The sequence below is a fragment of the Geospiza fortis genome, unplaced genomic scaffold (assembly GCF_000277835.1).
Source record: "Geospiza fortis unplaced genomic scaffold, GeoFor_1.0 scaffold16, whole genome shotgun sequence".
NCBI classification, from domain to species: domain Eukaryota; kingdom Metazoa; phylum Chordata; class Aves; order Passeriformes; family Thraupidae; genus Geospiza; species Geospiza fortis.
This window is the reverse complement of record NW_005054302.1, coordinates 1,135,355-1,155,288: the sequence shown is the minus strand read 5'-3', so window position 1 is coordinate 1,155,288 and position 19,934 is coordinate 1,135,355. Positions and strand designations below refer to the sequence as shown.

General features: G+C 37.1%; 1 protein-coding gene across 1 annotated transcript in view; it reads right to left on the bottom strand.

The window, feature by feature from the left end:
- Positions 1-313: 313 nt before the first annotated feature.
- Positions 314-19,934, bottom strand: part of USP12 (ubiquitin specific peptidase 12) — a 21,962-nt gene continuing 2,341 nt past the window's right edge. The window contains exons 2-7 of the mRNA XM_031066090.1: positions 13,246-13,472; positions 8,122-8,198; positions 7,863-7,946; positions 5,318-5,515; positions 3,468-3,546; positions 314-2,924 (exon numbers count right to left, since the gene is read on the bottom strand). Of these exons, the coding sequence (XP_030921950.1) occupies positions 2,823-2,924; positions 3,468-3,546; positions 5,318-5,515; positions 7,863-7,946; positions 8,122-8,198; positions 13,246-13,455 (750 nt within the window). The 5' untranslated portion in view covers positions 13,456-13,472 and the 3' untranslated portion in view covers positions 314-2,822. The remainder of the gene's footprint in view (positions 2,925-3,467; positions 3,547-5,317; positions 5,516-7,862; positions 7,947-8,121; positions 8,199-13,245; positions 13,473-19,934) is intronic.

The following is a 19,934-nucleotide window of genomic DNA, read 5'->3' as shown; positions in this document are numbered from 1 at the left end:
GGGAGAAGAAGTCCAAGGAAGAACAGTATTTACAACTCCCTTCTCTTCTACCTCAGAGACTAGGGACTTACCAAAAACTACTCCTAGAGAAGCACACCACCGCAAACACAGCTGCCACCCTATGATTTCCCTCACAACACACTGAGTAAGGTACTTAATGCAGTGTATTTAAACACACCTCTCTGCCCAGGGCTCAGGGCAGTTGGCCTCATACAACAAGCTCCACATAGTTGTTTGGGGTTTTTTTAGAAAACATTATAAAGTACAAAAGGCAGGTGACTGACCATCTGGGCTCCACAAAGGATACAGAATGTATCTATAGAGAACATAACTTTATTTAATAGAAGTTTTTTGCTCCAATATACAAAATAAGGGACTGCAATCCCAACTGACATTTACATAGTTACACAGCAAATAAATTCCACCATTTATAACAACTGACAACTTTCCCACACTCCTCACTGTATTACAGTCAAGAAAAAAATCCTATAATGTTTTACATACCAATCAGTTATACTTCATATTTCTGTCTCTTTTAATTCTAAGTTGCAGTTTCTGACATCAGTTTAATTAAGAACTTACAATTATTTCAGCTGCGCTAAAAGAAAAACGAAATATATAATTTGGAATACTATCTCAAAACCCCTATACAAAATAAAAGTCAGTGTCTTATAAAAATACATAGCAGGAGTAAAACCAGTGAAACAACAAAAATGTTTTGAATTTTGTTAAAGTATAAAACATTTATCAACTAGCCTCAGCTTTCAACTACATTAAAACAAAAGAAAAAAACAAAACAAAAAAAAGAAAAATAAGAAAAAAAGGAAAAAAAAGACCAAACAAATTAGCAAAAGGTAATATGACAGTTCTTTTGCAATACTGTACCTTTAGTATGCAAAGGACTTCATCCTTCAAACATGCACCATTATTCAACTGATTTACCCCTTAAACCCTTTTTCTATTGAAAGCCAAAAATAGATGGTAACATTATTTGAATCCTTTCAGAAAAATCCAATCATATTTTTCTGCACCTCCCACAATATTTAGCCTTTACTTTACAATGCTGGTAGTTTAATCATGATACATAATCTTCTATAAAAGAATTCTAGCCAAACCAAGGCATTAGAAACTCTGCATCTTACAAAAGCGATTTGTTATAGTATGACAGTTGCTAAATAGCCCAATTTATTTAGTGACCCTGTTAAAGATTTGTTCAACTGAGTGAATAGGTGAAGTCATTTCCTGAGCTAAAAGATACAGGTAAGTAAATAGTCAGTCATAGCAGCAGACAGGAGACATTCTTTTTTAAAGTTGTAACAGTATCAATAAAATAACCTTAGAAAATTACAGTAATGTAAAAATCACTAGCTGACAAGGGAGTGACAAGGACATCCAAGACCTGATTGCCATAATCTGGAATGCACATCCAATGACCTTCCAGAAATTACATTCAGCTACTGTCAGACAATGTACTCCTAAGTGAAGAATGTCAAATAGTTCACATTTCTTATAGATCAGGTGTTTTGCCAAGATTTAATTCTTAATGCTGTTTCATAAGTCTAAAGCAAGGTAAACTGCTTAGTTTCAAAAATTTCCACTATACAGGACTTAAATATTATTACTTTCACAGGAATGTGGTACCTTCAGTCTCATGAAATTCCAAACCTATTTCTTCTTATTACTCAGACTTAATTTCATGTTTAATAGAAGTTGATCTGCTTTTAGGAGAGGAAATAATATTCTTAAAATTATTTACTTCAATCCAAATCATTCTAATTTGCCTGGAGTATGAACCATTAACAAATCATCAAAGAACTACAAAGACTGGTATACCACCACTGCACCAACGTTTTCTTATGATTTAAGTCTTCTACATCACTTTTTTCACCCATTAGTGGGAAGAGTCTATTTTGATTTAATTAAATAAAGTACCTGAGTTAGATACCAGTTCCTCCAGAAGGAAATCTCTCTTCTGTGTTAAAAATTTTTTCAGATATTGTAGGCGTCGCTTTTGTAATTTTTATTGTCTCTCCTTTAATATTTAAACATAATTAGTTTAAATTTAAATGAATATATAAAATTTCCAATACTTGTTAGAATAAAGGACAATACACAAGATCCTAAGTTACAATAATTTATAAATAAAAAATAAACTATTACAAACCAAATCTTTCCCCATACGGAGATGAAAAGCCATAACCTTGACTGATTGTTCCCGATTGCACGTTATAAATAATGTAAGCTTCTCCAGAGAAGCAAAGCATCCTTGCCTCCCTGACACCACTTTACACCCTCAGTTAAACCACTTCCATCAAGAAGGCAATTGAGTTGGGCCCAGACATAACTTCTTGCTTACATGTTAACCTTCCAAACCTCATTCTTTCAAACCTAAGCACAGGAAACTAACTTCACAGGGAATCCTTTACCTTTTGTACACAAAGTCTGTATAAAATACAGATTTCTAACGCTCCTAACTGCACCAAACCTGATTCAAAGGTCACTGAAGTCCATGGAAGGCTTCAATGGGCTTTGAACTAGGACCACAGAGATGGCATTCCCCAAAGGAAAGCTCCTGCAAGAGTGGCTGGTATCTCTCTTTTTGCTTTTATGGGATGCAGTGGAGATGTGTAGTCAGCATAATACCTGAGCAAATAAAATGAAAATGATATAAACATTTTAAGAACCCCAAACTCTTTTCTTAGTTGTGTGCAAACTGTGCTATTGCCCCTAGAGCTCCCTGCTTTCCTTCTCTTCAGTGCTCGCTCCACTCCAGGACAGAAGAGATGTGAGACACAAGAATCTCTCTTCAACACAGCTCCCCCTCAGTCCCGGGACTGATAGAAGAGGATGTAACCAGACTCAGAGTTCTTTGAGATGTCTGATGTCAACCCGTAGAATTCTTCAATAGCTTGTGCATCAATTTTCTGGATGTAAAAACACAAGAAATTGAAGTAGGAATGTCTTGCATAATATACACATAAAATAAGGTTCCACTCTAAAAGTTATTGTCAAACCAAATTAACTTTCACATAATTACATTAAACAGTAAAATCCAAATCATTCTTAAACTTGTTATGTCTCAGCTTCCCCTCAGCCATCAATTGCACAGAGGGTAGCAGCTATGTATGTTTTACATACAGATTTTTAAGTGTTGTTGTAAGTATTGCATTAAGTTCCTATATATTGTAAGCTAAAACCCAATTTATCTATATCTTTATTTGTCTTCTTGCCACAGAACAGTTTATTAAACAATGGTGAAAGACAGTGGCCATAAACAAAAGAGTTTCTTTTTAAAAACCTAAATAGAATTCAAAGCATTGTACAGTCAAATTGTAAGGCACAGCTCTGCACACACAATTATTGCTCATTTAGACTGGGGTTGAAGCCTCTTTTCATCAGCACACCAGTCATTCTACTTTAAATAACCAGATCCACAACGGGGGTGCATGTGCTCTGGTTGGGCTTACCTCAACAATATCATCATCAAAAAGCAACCAAAAATCATGACTCTTCACTATTGCAATGTAATGTCCTCTGTTAGGGCCACTGTAAAATAAAATTAGGAAAGAACATAAACCATAACACCCATATATATGTAGAGATGCATTCCCTTTAATTATTTTTCTTGTAGAAAAGCAATACTTAACAGCAATTAAAATGGCTACCACTACAATTTCTGTTTGGATGTGTCTTGTCTTTTTTTTTTTTCTCTCTACTTACATCATCCTCACAATACAGTCTTACTTATTATGCTAAATAAAGGATTACAATTTCAAATAAGGAATGAGCAGCACAGGCACAGACAATATAAATGAAATCTTAAACAGAGACAGAGAAGCGAAATCAATAAAGCATTCTGATATTTCATAGAGACAGAACAGATCCCAAACTATTTCTGATCTCCAGAAAGAAAAAAGCCTGTAGAGCTGCTGCTCATCTCCAGTCTCTTTATCTGGTCCACTGTAAACAGAAACTGAATTAAATGGGCAGTTTAGGAGTCTCAAGAAGCTCAGCAACGAGAAAGGCTCCCAGTTAAAACTGTTACAATGTTCAGCCTCTTCAGTTATGGCAGACAAGAAATTTCTCCACGACTATGCCAGAAAAAACAACCCATCAGAACTTTAGGAGCGCCTTATTTCTCATCTGGTTTCAAGTAAGGAAACAGCACAGTTTCTGAAACAGCTGAACCTTACAACTGAAAGTGCACAACCGAGTTAAAGCAGTTCTGGAACTGCCATAACTGGCCAGCAGCACTCCCGTGGCTTTTGTGCCCAGGTCAGGGAGGGAAGGTGCCATCCCGAGGGAGATGTCTGCGCATCAGAGCAACACCATGAAAACAGCATGGGCATCTCCTTCCTGCCCATGGCTCTGAGAACAGAAAAGTTCCCAAGAAGGCAGAAATGGTCAGAACAGCCAGAAATAATTTCTCTTATAATCCAGAGAAAGAGTGTCCCAGAAAACCACGGCACAAAGGCATATTTTCCAAAATTGTCCAATTTGAGATCTATTTATCTTAACTTTCCTCTCTAGTCATTGTGAGAAGACTGAATAAGTGGAGTCAATTGCCCAAAGAGAAAGTGAAATTAGGATTCCTAGTTATGAAACTGTGACCAGTTCAACCTAATCTAATGTCAAAGTTACCCTGCTTTGAGTTTTAGTATTTGACCTTACAACATAAATTATTCTGTGATTCTAGTTGTCAAATCGTAATTTTCAAGTTTTCAATTTGGTGCTTTTATCCACTCAATAAGCAGTTTGTAGAACAAGCTGGTTTTAAGCCTTGAAGCCACAAGAACATTCTTGAATATAGCAAAATCAAATACAAATCTAACAGCCCTGTTTTGAAAGCAATGAAACAAAGTAATCAACAAACTCATAACATATGGATATATTTCAGAAAATGTTGCTCAAGCCTTAAGGAAAAAACCACACCCTAAAGGAAATGCTTTATAAATTAATCTTTCTATAATGCTTCCCTTCCTAAGAAAGCTTTTTTCCTTAAAAACTGTTTTTAAATATTATCATATGATAATGTGTGTTTTGTGGTTTTTTTTTAAACACAGTTAAGTTCATATAAAGATCTCTTATGTGAAATACAGTTACCATGTTACCATGTTTCACAATGATCTCTCAAAGCATCAAGGCCATAATTTCTGTCAGGACTGGTAGCTTCTCACAACAATTTTTTTCCTAAATAAATTTCTTTTTAAGAGGTCTTCATTTGCTATTGATTTATATGACACTGGGGGCTTTGTGTTGTTCGTTTAAGCACAGTTATGCTTATAAAAAAATCCCTTGCTTAAAGCAGAGTAATTACCTTCCACAATGAACTACCACAGCAACAAGGTCATACATTCTGTCAGGATTGGTGGCATCTCCTGAGGTGTTAAATAAACGAAGCTCTAAAGGGAAAACTACTCTATAAGAGAGTTTTGTGTATCGATGCAGCTGATCCATGTACTTAAATCTCTTCAAATGGAGAGCTAGAATCATAGGCAGCTTTTTTACTTTCATCCTGAAAAAAAGAACAAACCCAAAAAACCCAGTGTTTCCAATATCCATCCTAAACATTCAGTCAGTAGCAACAAACAAGAAACTTGTTTTACTGAAGTCTTTATAAACCTTTGCAAGCATTAAAAGAAACCAAAGCAATCAGCTGTTTAAAAGTATATTGTGTTGTTAAACTAAAGGAAGATTTTTAACTGAAAGAGAGAGAGAGAGAACTGAAAATATATTTAAAACAGTAAGATATAGTACATAAAAACAGCTGTGATGAGCTCACATAATAATTTAGACATAAAGATCACACAGCACAGAATTCAATTTTTAAGTTTATCTACCCATAGCTTTCCCGAGTTCCAAAATCAAAACCTAGATCCCACTTGATGTACAGTGCAGGTATTGCAACAGAGCTATTTCAGAGGTCCTGTTCCAGCTGAATTTCCCAGGAAACCAGCCAAGTCAAACAAGCTCTTTAAAATAAGCTTTGTTACACCACTTTGTCACATAAGTATTACTCCTAAGCTTTCCTAGCCATTCATTTCCAAGCCATTCATTTAAAATTTCCAAGGGACACAAATAGCCCACTGTTATGCATCTACCTCCTGCTATCCAAACAAGATAAGGCTGAGCTCTGGCACAAAAATTTGGTACAAATGTTGCAGCAGTGTTTTATGGCAGTCAAAGCCAGAAAATGACCTAGTTCTACTGAGGATTCAGTAGCCCCTTTCCCTAGCACGAGGTATTGACATCTCACATCAGTGCCTACAAATCCTCCTCAGCCAACCATAGCTGGCCTGGCAGCAAACACTGACTTCCAAATCTTTGGGCAATGAATCTGCCCATGCTAACAGAGCAACCAAACCAGAGCTCTCTGCTTCTTGGCACAGCCACGTGCCTCAGACCAGCACAAAAGTCAGCAGGCTTTTCAAACTTTCAGCCCCAAAAGGCAGCTCAAAAGTCTCTGCAGTACAGCCCAGGTTTCAGACTTGTCTATTAAGGCCACACTTTCAGAAAGACAGGAAATTTGTAAAAGACAACCGGTTTTCAAAAGATAGGGGACTGTGGACATACTCCTTGATAACTCACCTGCCCACAAGGGAACCAGAAAATGAAAACAGTTGGAGCAGGGCAGAAAGATGGCAGAAGCAATGGTTTTTTAGGGTGAGTTACATTTTCATTATATTATGGCTACAATTTCTGCTCTCTTTTCAAAACTAAGTCCTCTCCTTATAATGTAACTGTGTTTGGTAATTGGAGCTCTTTCAATGGTGAAGAATTTTGGTACCATCTTTGCTACCTGAGTAGTCCCCATCACAGATATAAACTGTTTTATAGAGATGGAAGGTATGACTGCAGTGAAACTGAACCTACACCCCATGTGAAACCCAAAACATAAGCAATCAAAGCTGTGTTTTGCCATGGAAGTGCCTACAGTACAGGTTTATGTCAACCCAATTTATATTGGTCATGGCTCACATTACCTCCCACACAGAAAAAGAGCTCAGGCAACAGAAAACAGGCCAGGCCTGGATTCACAACCTCTACCAGACACCAATTAGTAAGCTTAGGCAACATGTGAAGGCAGACTTGGCAGATGAGATATGCAAAGGCTGTGTGTGCAATCCATGGTAAACCAAATAACCAGCAGCAGTGGTATAACCAGTAGAGCATGTCAGAGCTCCCACTCCTTAAGCCAAATACTTTCTCAGATAATAAATAACCACACAGTACACAAATTGACAGGTTTTTCAAAGGTGTAAACAAGACTAGAATTATTAGGCAGACAAGAATTGGTTTTAAGCAAACATCATGGTTTTCAGGCTTCCACAGAGCTTCTGATGATTTTCAGGAGCTCTGTCAAGCAGTTTAGCACAGCTAATCAAACACTCTCAAGAAATCAGAAACTCAGTCAACAACAATAGTTACAAAAAGTGCTATCAAACTGAATCTTTCAGCAACTGGAAAAATTATGTCATTTTCAAAACAAAATTAAGTTTAAGAAGTCACATGCAATCAATGACTTCATCATTGCCAATTATTTTTTATTAGTCCTCAAGAGCTTGTTTTGACTTGGCTTTTTAACTTTTTCTTGGTCTTAAGACTATTAATTTTCTCACTTGTAAAATAAATAATGATCAAAAGAGTCCCAAAACGCTTTACATGGATTCTTACTACTCATGGAAAGAGACACATTGAATTCTAGCAAGAGGAATGCAGGCAAGTTACTTTTAAGTGGAAGAAGAGTAGAAAAATTAAGTGGAAAAGGGTGTTCTCTCCTTTACACATACACACAAAAGCAGTACCAGAGTATTTTCATTGAATGCATGGGTTATTTGTCTCCTTCCCCAGCTGTGCTGTACCTTTTATGTGCTTCTTGCTTACTGCGACACTCTTCACAGTAATACTTGTATTCACTGCACAGAGTTTCTGTGTTGCTGAAACCCCTGAGTAAAAAACAAAGCTGTAAATGCTCATTTTTTATATGACATATCCATATAAATGCACAATAGCAGCATAACAATACACTTCAATCTACATAAGGTAGAACAGGCAGCTTATTTCCTGCTTTCTGGGTAACAGGTAAGGGCAAATCACAAACATCTGGATTTTTGTGCCTACCTTAAACAGTGAGTGATTGAAGTATTCTGCTCCACATCAACTGAAAGGTCTAGGAAGTCTTCATCCTTGCTGCTTACCTGCATGAAAAGAAGACCCAATAGAACATAGTTAAGACAAATAATACTAATTTACCTCTGTTTTTCAGTACCACTTTCTATTGACAGAATGCATCTTTTACCCTATAATATCCTTTTAAAAAATTTTACAAGTGGCCTTTCTATTTCAGAGATTTGCTGTATTTTCTCTTTTTTTTCAGGAAGGGTGAAGTGTGTTTGAGTCTCTGGGTGTATATAATGCCAGTTGTCATTATGCTGTGATTTCAGATCAATGATATTAATGCTGATATATAAGTTTCTTCTACACCTCAGATTTTTCAGAAGAACAGAATCACTGTGATTATTCTGCTTAGTGCTCTCACTTCTGTTCCTCTCTGACTCCCTTGAACTGAAAGTTATGTATGTCCATGTCACACTGTACCCAATAAACAGCATGAATATTCTGAAGCCTCTTCCAGGCTAGACTCATACTATTAAAGGAGCAGCAGACACTAAATTTGGCAAATGAGAGCTTGGAGCTTGGTCTGACAGAGGCAGACCAAGCTCCAATAGCAGCCAATTCTCAAAAAAAAAAAAAAGTAAGAATAACAAGGAAGTAAAACAGAACATTCTAGAAGCAGAAAATAAGTTCCACCACACACCCTGACAAATGATGAAAAAATCCACAGCTGCCCTGAAAACCAACTATGCTACTGAAGTTTTAAAAACCAGTTATGCGCAACCTTCACTTTTGCCTGCTAGTGTGTCCTCTCTGTATCTAAATATTCTCAATGTCACTCATGACAATGGTCTCTGCCTAGATACAGAAGTAAATGCTTTTAGAAAAGATACCTGGCTGCAGTTTCTTGAGTGAATGCAGGAAAAGTGAAATGGCTACAGGGAAATAATGTAAGCTGATTCTTTTAAACATGAGATTTATGTTCTCTTTTCAACTCAGAATGGAAAAAAAAATAAGTGGAAATTTGTTCTCTGATAATCAAGAGATGAGAAACACACAGCTCCTAAGGGCAGCGTACATGGAGAAAAAAAGAAAAAGGCAGATGGTCAAGACAACCGTATTTGAGCATTAAAAACACAGGGCAAACACAAACACCCAGGAAATTAAGTTGAAAGGTTCTGTTAATACCTGTGAGAAGACTGGGCTCCCACTGTTCTGACCCTAGTCTTTCCAAGAGTTAAGTGTGCATGTCAAAAAACACCACTAAGTCAGTACACATAATTTCAACTGCAACATTCAGATGCTCAAGTATAATCTTTATACTTTTAGAGAGATCACAGAACACATATGGAAAACTTCCAAAATGTTCAGAGTGGGAAAAAAAAGCTACCTGCATCTTCAGTGTGCTGCACATTCAGGGATGTATTATGGTTTAGTTGTGTGGTCAATTCTTCAAAATATCCCCTTGCAAATCACTCTTGGAATTATCAGACCTGCGTTTATAACACTAGGAACTCTGGTGGAGATCACTGTAACAGGGGATTAAGAATGGCTCAGAAAAAAAAAATCAGTTCTAGAAAACACTCTGCTGCTGCAGCCTTCAGCTAGGACAGCTGGAATTAGGGAGTCATGTGATCAGTGTTATTCAGACATGCAATTAGATAATTCTTCTGCTTTTGGTCTAATCAAGGAAAATTATGTGAAACAATACAGATTTCACAGGCAGCTTTATCCCACACAAAAGCTGTAAGGGCAATGGAGAGGAGGGAAGGGATGTATTCTACTTGGTTAAAAAGAGATTGGTACTGAAAACAGAAGTTTGCAAAAGGACAATTTCCATTCTCTGTGATAATATGGCCTTAAAATACCTCACTCAGGTTAGACAGCCCACTGGGCACTGAGGACCATGAGGAATCATTGAAGGCTATATTGCAAGAATAAAGTGGATTTTTTTTTCCATTTATGTTGGTGATTTATAAATTGCTATTCTTAATTTTTAAGATTCCTTGAGCCTTAGTGTAGTATTTGAATATAGTATTTGAATATAGTATTTGAATAGATTTTTCTAACATGAACTTATACAGTTTTAATTAAAAAAAAAAAATTAAAGCCACTCTGGAGTCTTACAAGTCTCCCCCCTCACTTTTTGTAAAGGTTCTATTTCAAATAAACATCACTAAGCTTCTCAGACTACAATCAGCAGTGCTATATATTTCAATCATCTATAGAATGAAAAAGATTACAGGCACAATGAGAAAACCTCAGCACTTGCAGGATCGAGCCCTGATGTGTTTAAAAAGCTGTCTGAGTGCTCCTAAGAGGAACATCTGAGTAATAGTGAGGACTTTGGATGTTCCAGAGCTCTGGCTGAAGAGGATGGTGTGCTGTTCCCACGTCACGGACATCATCTGCACCCACACAGCTCAGCTGTGCTCTGATGACCAAAGCTGCACAGAACACAAAGCTCAGATGGCTGACACTCACAAAATCCATTATTTCTTACACTTGGGAATTCCACTGGCAATGTGAATCTGCTCACTGGCAAAAGAGCTCTTGCAGCTCTAGAGTGCCATGTGTGCTAAAACAGAATGTAGTTTTAAAAGAAGCTGAAACAAAGTGTGTGATTTATCTTGGTTAAAAACAAAAAAAAAAAAGAGAGAGAAATGAAAATTGAGCACAGCTAAAGGCTCTGTAGTACTCATATGAGAGAGAACACTGGGATTTTCCTTATTGCCTTCTCTCAGTCCAAAGCAGAACTGAGCCAAAGGATTTTATGCCTTGTAGAGTCATTTGAACCCAAGAGCAAGACCATCACCTGGAGACTGATACGGTGGTTTTGACAATTTCCTATATTTCTCTGTAGAAGTACTGGCCACATTTAGCTGTTCAAAATTTAATCTTGATGAAGCCAATTATAATACTTTCTGGTTTACTCTTATCCTTCCTTAAACTATGAGAGAAATCCATAAAACCAATTAACTTCTAGACAGTTTCTATAAATTAGCCATAAAAATTTACATTCACTTCATCATTCTGCCTCTATCAAGGAAGGGTGAAAGCATTATAAAGAGAAACCACATTAAAAACATACAAAGACAACTTACAATCCCTTTGTAACATATTCATTTAATAAATTGGCTTGCTTCACAACACAAATCTTTATTGAAGAATTATATCTACGTTCCTTACACTCCACTGTCCATACTTAAACTGAGGATGCATCTTTAGATAGTTCAGTTTTTATCTTTAATATGGGCTAATGAAACAGTGCATCTGGAAGGATGCTCTTTTCCATAACCAGGACAACCAAAATCAGAATAAAGTTTTGCTCATTTTAGGAACACTGAGGAGCTTTGTCATTACAAGATAATGACTGTCACTTTCAGCAAAGATATATGTTATGCTTTATATTTAAATATGCAATAATTTTCCAATTTAAATTAAAAATATACTGGGGCTATTGTCTTGTCATTAAGAAGCAGTAATTCATCCACTATTGCTTGTAATCTTGTACATGAGCTATTTCCAAGTATTCCTAACATTTTAGCTTATATTTCTAAAGACACAAAGAATCTAAATGCCAACAGCTCCTAATAAGCATCAAAACAATCATATATACTCAGTATTTTTAAAAATAAGACACTATTCACAGTAATATTGCCCATTTATTGTATCCAAATGTGTTTCTACATGCTCATTTCCAGGTCACTGTGTTTTAGACACAAGCTGACATACTAAAAATACAGAACCTGATAAAATAGTTTCCAGATTACTTTGATTATTATCTTGTTCAGCAGTAGCTGAATATTTCTATTAGCTACAGCTAACACAAAAAAAAACCAAGCAGTGTTAGTAAAATTCTCCAAATTGTGACAGACCTGATAACTAATAAAATATGTTAGCAAAGAGCATATCAGTGTTTTAAAATTGCTTTAAGGATGGTACCTAGATCAAAATCCTGACAGCAGTAATTCATAATGCCACAGGGAGGAAAGATAATGATGCCAGTTGTGTCAAAAGACTACACTCATGTTTCAAGGGGAAAAAAAAAGAACAGCTCAAGAACTAGAAGAGAAACAATTGATAGTTGCCAAGAAATACTTATTAGGGAGGGGAAATCTGCTAGAAAAAATATGGTAGCGTAGAATGAGCACCTAAATTACTCATAGTCTGCAGTTACATTATACATGACATTATGAAGCTCTGTTCTTTGAAATAAAAGAGATGGGTATTTCTAGAAGACTGAGAAAATTACATGAGAAATATACAGATTTGATTCCTGCCTTCCAACGTCATGCTGACATATCTGCATTACCTAATTAAGTTAAAGAAAATTGGCATGAAGTTATACAAAAACCACAGCCATTTAGCTTTTTACAATCTCTAAGGAATAGATCATGACAGAATTACTGTAATTTTCAAATTGTGCTGCTTTGAGTCTTTCTCAAGCTGGTAAAATCCAATTTTAAGTTTTTATGAAATACATTCTTTCTCTTATCATGGAACTTCTCACAAATATTTTAGTATAGCATACTCAGAGAAATTTTATTTCTCAGGATGTAGTATTAGAAGAATTCCTGTGGACAGACATTTAGGGAAGGATTACTTTTCATGAACATGAAGGTATGTTTTTTGAGAATACCAGTCTACTACCAAAGTGCCAAAAGCCAACCATTAGTATCTTGATTTCAACGGCTTTAAATTTAAAAACTAGCAATCCATGGAAACTGATTCACAATATTTAATTATGAGATGTATCAGTAAGCACAACACTAAGCTATTTAGACACTAAATTTGAGAAGAACCTCACACCCATAAATCAGAGTTTATTTTGTTTAAGAATACACCACTTTAGAATTTTCTGATCTAAATTTTGAAGGTGATTATGATCACACTGACAAAAAAAACAATTGGGCATTTTCCTAACATTGATCAAATGTCTCTTCCTACAATTCATGCATCGGCTGCTGGAATATTCTTACTAACAAAGAAAAACTGCAAATATACACACAACTATAAAGATCACTGAAGAATTAAACAAATATCTTGTTCTTCTGGGAGAAATGAACTGTGAAGCACGAAGCTCTGAACGTGGCAGTGTTGGTGTTTACAAAGCACATGAGAACTTACAGTTTCACAGGTAAGACACCTGGTTTCGTTAGTTAATGTTCCCTGGAAGATCTCGTGCACCCAGGTGGGGTCTGGGGGGCTGTTGCTCTCACTGTCCACGTTGCCATTGGGCAGGCGCCCGTTCTGCTTCTCCTGCTTCCTCTCCTCTTGCAAGATGTCCGCAATGGTGTTCAAAAGGTAGTTCAGGAACTCGTGTGCATCCTGCTGCATGTAGTTATCAAACAGTTCTGCGAGATAAAACACAAGGCTTACTAACTGATCAGTTAGTGCTGTGCTACAGAAAGTTTTTTAACAGAGTCAGATTTCAAAACCAGTCCTTGATTTCACATCTTGAATCATTCACAGCAATACAACACCAACCCGAAATGCCTACTTGATAAACTAAGCCAAAAAAATAGGGGGTGGGAAGAGAGGACAGCAAGTCAGCTTGCACTGAGAGAAATCACTCATCTGATTGGAATGATTTGAAAACTGAACCATAATGCAAGAAAACCAGGGCACAATTCAACACAGGTGTATGTGGGGTGCTGCCAGAACTGGTACAGGTCACTCTGCCCAGCCTCCAGATGCCACTGGTTCTCCTACAGGGGCTATGCCGTCTCTGCCAAGCTTAGGTCAATGTCTTGGATAACACAGATTCAGTAATAGTCACTTCTTTTCTCTCTGACCAGGAATTGCTAAGAGGAAATTTACCTGCCTATTTAAAAAGCATTGTATATCCCGAGCTTGTATCATGCAAGTCTTTTAATGTGCAATTATTTCAGTTTGCTGGCAGTCCAAGAATGTTCTAAGAGACAGGTCTTCAGTGTACAGGAGTGGATAGATGAATGAAAAAGATACTCAGTGAAGTTCAAGTTTCGAAATGCATACAGGCACTCCAGGGAAGCTTTACAGTCATTCACCTGATGGCACCCAGGAATAAACTTCAAACAGAAAAAAAAGGTCTAAGGTTATTAGCTAAGTAGGGAAACCCTGATGCTAATCTAGGTCATTTGGAGAGCTTAAGTAGTGCAATAGGTCAGGCAAGAGTAGGAACCATGTAGTTTATTTAATGAACTACTACACTATTTTTGAGACAAGTGAGTTCAATCTAGCCAATTGCAAGATCTTTATTTAATCAAGTAAATCAAGGCAGGGCAAGAGCTACAAGTCTCTTAAGGTAAAAGACTTCAGAGGTTCTTCACAATGTAGTACCACAGGTCAGGGCTTTGTGCCCAGTCAGTAATAAGCATTAACTACAGCAAAGTGAAAGCTACAGATTGCTCATTTTACAATTAAAAGAACTTTATGCAAATGTAACAGTACACCTCCAGCTGACTTCAAGCCAGCAGCTGCTTCCCAGGCAATTAAACTTTACGTCATTAATAGAGAAACACAGAATTGCTTGGGTTAGAAGGGATCTTAAAGACCATTGAGTTCCAACTCCCCTGCTCTGGACAAGGACACCTTCCAACAAGACCACGTTGCTCAAAGCCCTGTCCAACCTGGCTGTGAACACTTCCAGGGATGGGGCACCCACAGATTCTCTGGGCAACCCACTCCAGCGCCTCACCACTATCACAGTTGATAATTTCTTCCTAATCTCTAATCTAAACCTGGCCTCTCTCAGTTTAAAGCCATTCCCCCTTGTCCTGTCACTACAGGCCCTTGTGAAAAGCTCCTCTCCAGCTCAGAGATGTACAATATATCCATGCTGTATTCAGACATTGCAAATAAAGATGGAGCAGCAGCTTTGGAGTCCGGAATACATTAAGACTGTGTCCTCAGTTATCACCCTGGTATAGCTGGATATTGACTGAAGAGACTCTAGATTGGTGTTGCACATCTACCTGGCTCTTTAACTCTTCTTTAAGGCTCAAAATTATAAACCCTTACAATGAGCACTTAATAGCATATATGATACGCATGTAATTGCAGCCTGAATGTAGCTATTTATTTGTACAAAAAGTGAGAGTATCATCATTAAAAGAGGTCCAAAAATACAAGGGTTGAACTTCTACATCTGACTTCTCTACTGAAGGTTTTCCAATTGCCTTGCTCTGCGTAGAATTTTAGTGGCATGACATAATTACACATTACAAAGAACACTTTCTATAATGAACTTAATGGCTCCTGTGGTTTGCTTTCTGCTTTCCATCTGAATGATTCTCTGCATTTGTTATAATGAACTGTTTCTGTAAATGTATCAAACACAAGCACACTTACCCGAGGATACATGCCAAAGAAGGGAATGAGTTTTCTGCTTTGCACAGGCAAGTGATTGTACAGCACCCAAGAGCTTTTTTTTAACAATATCATTACAGCTCATGGAGTGCATTTGCTGGAAGAGCCATGTCAAACTAGGAACGCCATCATAATATTTTATTTCTTGTTTTTACTACGGAGAGTCATCATTAAAATGCTTTTTCAGTCTGTATGCATGGTCTTGGAAAAGACTGCAACAGTATGAACACATCTATTGCAGCAGCATTAAGTATTGTACCTCATACAGTTTATGTAAATATAGTAATTACTCCTTAAGGAAAAAAGTTGTATTTTGATAAAAATGTATCCAAATTGAGTAGCAGATTACAAGGTTTCATTTATATTTTAACATCAAATAATTTTCTAGAACATTCTAATGAATTAGCCCTGCAGATAAGAAACAAGAAATGTGAAAAATCCCTAGAAATCTCTTGAAATTTAGGATAATGATGACATGTAAAAAACAATTTGCCAAAACTACTTAGTAGTTTTAAAAGTAGGTCATGTTATATATATATATAAATTCTAAGTCGATTTAAAAAGGTGGGGGGCTTTAATCTAGATTCTTATGGGCAAGTCTTTCCACAGACTCAGTTTGGGAAACTGATTCCTCCATTTAAAAAACATTTTCTTTAAAACAAAGAACAAAGGTTTTACAGTGAATTTTGATTGCAAATACTGAACTCCCAGAGAAACAAAACTAGCAAACAATTTCATAAGCAGATAGTGACAATATGACAATGCACTTAAGCTTTATTTGAAGAGAGAGAGACAAGGATTCCCTGTCAAAACTGCTCCAGGGTTACACGCTTATCCTGGGGCACCTCTTGTTTATACTACAGCACCAAGAGCACTTTCTATATAGGCACTCTACAGAGCACAAATACACAGGCATTTAGCTGGCATACACTATGTCAGCTTCAGAATCAAATCATAATTGCTGTAATTGTTACACAAGAAAAAAAAAGGTTACCATTTTCTTTCCGTAATCTTGTTATAAATTTCTTGGGAGGTATTACTCCAACTTTTTTCTTCTGGGTGGCTATACTGTGGAAGAGATCAGCTAAGCATGTAAGGAGATTCTCCTTTTTTCTTGGCTGACTCTTGTAGGCTAAGACTTTGTCTCGAAATGGTCGACAAAAATAAAGTGCCTGGAGAACTGAATTGCAGTAGCACGTATTCCCGAACTACAAAATAAGAGAGAGATCTGTGAGTTTGCATGGCATTACTGTAGAGAGGCAAAATTAATTTCAAGCTGTAAGAGAGTGCATAAGCAGAGGTCAACTTTCTGCAAGTCATTTCTTCCTGACTTTAAGGTAGAAAACATATTGACGTTGCACAAAGCATTACCAAGTACACAGTATGTAAGTGCATGAAACACCTAGGCTAATTTGAACAATAGTATTTAATTTTGTCTCACTTAAAATTTAACTTATTGGTAATATTTTCTATGTATTTGGGTCAAAATGTTCAAAAAATACCCCCAATGCCAAAACTCCCAAAATAAGCTCAGGTAAAAATATCTGTCTACCACATATCAGTCACAACAGCAATGAACATGCACAGCATGACCTTGTACTGCAAAGAAATCCAGCTGAAAATGGAGAGTGCCTCACACAGTTCAGGAATTAGATTGTCCAAATCTTAATAGCTGTCATCCAAGTCCAAAATAACTACTTTAACCTGCTCCTACATTTTCAGTTCTCGTTCCAGGGTGACAAGATTTGTTTAAGGAAATTCCTGTATGCCAATGTGACATGGCCTGCTTAGGCTTCCAAGCTATGGCAGTTGGTAGCTTGAAATCAAGACTGCAGGGAAAAGAGAACACAACTGGGACGTGCAGACTTTGAAGGAGACAAGCCACTGGACTGAAAGAGGAAAGCAGAATCATCAAGAAAAGTGTCCATAACCCATTTTGTACCAGGACACCCCAGGTGGGACACTCCTTCCTCAGACTCCTTTAGGCACCTAAGGCTACTGACACTGTCTGCAGCTCAGCCCAGCACTGCAAACATTCCACCACTCCTGTGAAAGGGTTGTGAGCCACCAGTGGATACAGCCATTCTAATTTCATGCTGCCATTCTGATTTTAAGCTGCCCTCGCCCTACAGTGGAATCTATTATCCAACACTGAAAGTGTGGGAAAAATCTTTACGAGGCCCTCAGCAAGTAACCCAAGCCTTCAGCTGCACTCACGCAACCTGCAAATTGAAGCATGCACCTATTGCACACATTCTGCAAAATGTGGAAATAACATTCAGATTTATGTTATATAGAGACAGCAGCACATATTGGTAGCAAATTCTGAGAGTTTATTATTATGAGGGGGAGAATTATATAGCAGAGACTGCCTTCAGAGATATTTTAAGAGCAGGTTCCTTCAATAGAGAAAAAGAACTAAAAGCTTCCACATCTTAGAAATAACAGAGAAGTAACTACTTTTTGCTCACTCCCAATTAAGACAAACAAGAGCACCATGCAATTTAATTACAAAACTTAAAAATTAATTACTTTCCTCTATTTTAAACAAATTACATATGAAGAACTACTTTCTAAATAACCAAGACACACTCAAAGAATAAGTAAGAAGCATATTTTAAAAAATATTAAGATGTCATTAAGGTATCCACATTATAAGGTGATGAATTTAACATCCATTATTCTTCTTTATTTAAGCTAGGGAAATGCTTATATTAGCTTCTTTGTGGTCCAAATCTGCAAATAAGTCAATGAACTTAAGAGGAAAACTGGGGCTTTTTACCTTAAAGGAAGCTGATGAAATCACACAGTAGCTTAAGTCAAAACATTTAATATTGTAAGCTGTTTAGGAGTTTATAATTAGAAACAGCCATAAAAAGAGAACTACATTAAAGTGCTAAGAAAGTTCTTAAAATTTAATCAAACTGGAAAACTGCTAAAGTTTCTACAGCATGCATCAAAAGATGAAAAGCAAGCAAATTAGAATTTTCATAAGATTCCAATTTTAAAAAGAAGCAGTCTGATGATTAATTAGAATGGCAACCATGCATGTGGTGAGAGACAGACAAAATATGAAGACCTCAGAACACTGAACAAAATTCAGATTAATTTAATATGAATGTATGTTAACCTACATGCCTGTGAGTATGAAATAAAAGCAAGCAGATTAAGTTCCTAAAAGGCTTTCTCCAACCAGATTCAGAAACACAGCAGGCAACAGGAGAATATTTGAAAGCAAACTCCTGAAGAAAATTTAATTAGCTCACATTTGTTTTATCTCTAAAGCATCAGTCTTTATCACTTCAAAACTCAAAATATTTTTAAAATAAATGCTTCCAATCATGAAAAATATTTATAAGGCTGTACCTGTACTAAGCAACAAGTGGGAAATGGTTGGGAGGTTTCTAGACTACGCAACTCAATTTGCTAATGGACAAATGCTGGTCTTACCACCAGTATTACTTCAGTTCCCAACTTTAGAGAAACACCCAACACCTTGCTCCAGACTCCCCATGCTCCCACCACCCACTCTCACTCTGCTTTCTAATCCTGGACCTTCAGCACTGGGCTGGAGTGCCAAGAGACACCTTCCTCCTCCTCCTCCCCACCCCAGCCAGCACTGCCTCAGAGCCACAACAGCTGGGAGTGCAAGCCCTGCACTGTGGGACTTCATGCTTGTCCAGCCTGCCTCAGAACAGCAGCAGAAAATGTAAAAAGACGTTGTTGGGACCATCTTATGCTGTGCATGACTAAGAGATGTAAAAAACCCCACATTTTTTTCTTTTTATCGGTTCATTCTGTTCTTCTTGTTTCCTTTCTTGAAAATACTGCATTCATTATGTTTTACACACACACACCTCATCTTGTTCTCATTTAAATTCTGAAAGCAAAGTTACAACACCCAAACCTATGTGGAAAAATGAGACAGTAGGCAAAACAAACACACTGCACACCCATGAACATTTATAATCTTATAGCTTACTCTTCTGATGCACATACAACTGGGAAGAAATGTGGCTGTTGAACCCCATTCTACAAAGAGATTTAAAACAACTTAGATCTGTTTGGAACACTGTCTTTGAGCAGCTCTGGGGTTCCTTCCAGCTCTGATGCACTGGCAGCTCTAACAACTTCTCATTCTTGCAATAGTCCATTCCAGTGAAAAGGATTTCTCCAAAACACACGGATCCACTGCAAGAGACTGAATAACCAAACCTTCTGCTCTAGAAATCTGGTAAACTGCTGAAGAGTTTTCAGAGCAGCTCTCTGAGATTAAAAATCTTTATTTCATCCTCACTGGATAAAATGATTGATGTAATTTGTGAAGCACATACATTTGAACAGTTTGCATTACTGCCCTGAAGAGGGAAGAAAAGTGATAAGCAGACTTGATGCTCCTGGTTGTCCAGATGCACGGGACATCACACTCCTAATGCTTTCATTACCACATATCTTAGATACTTCCT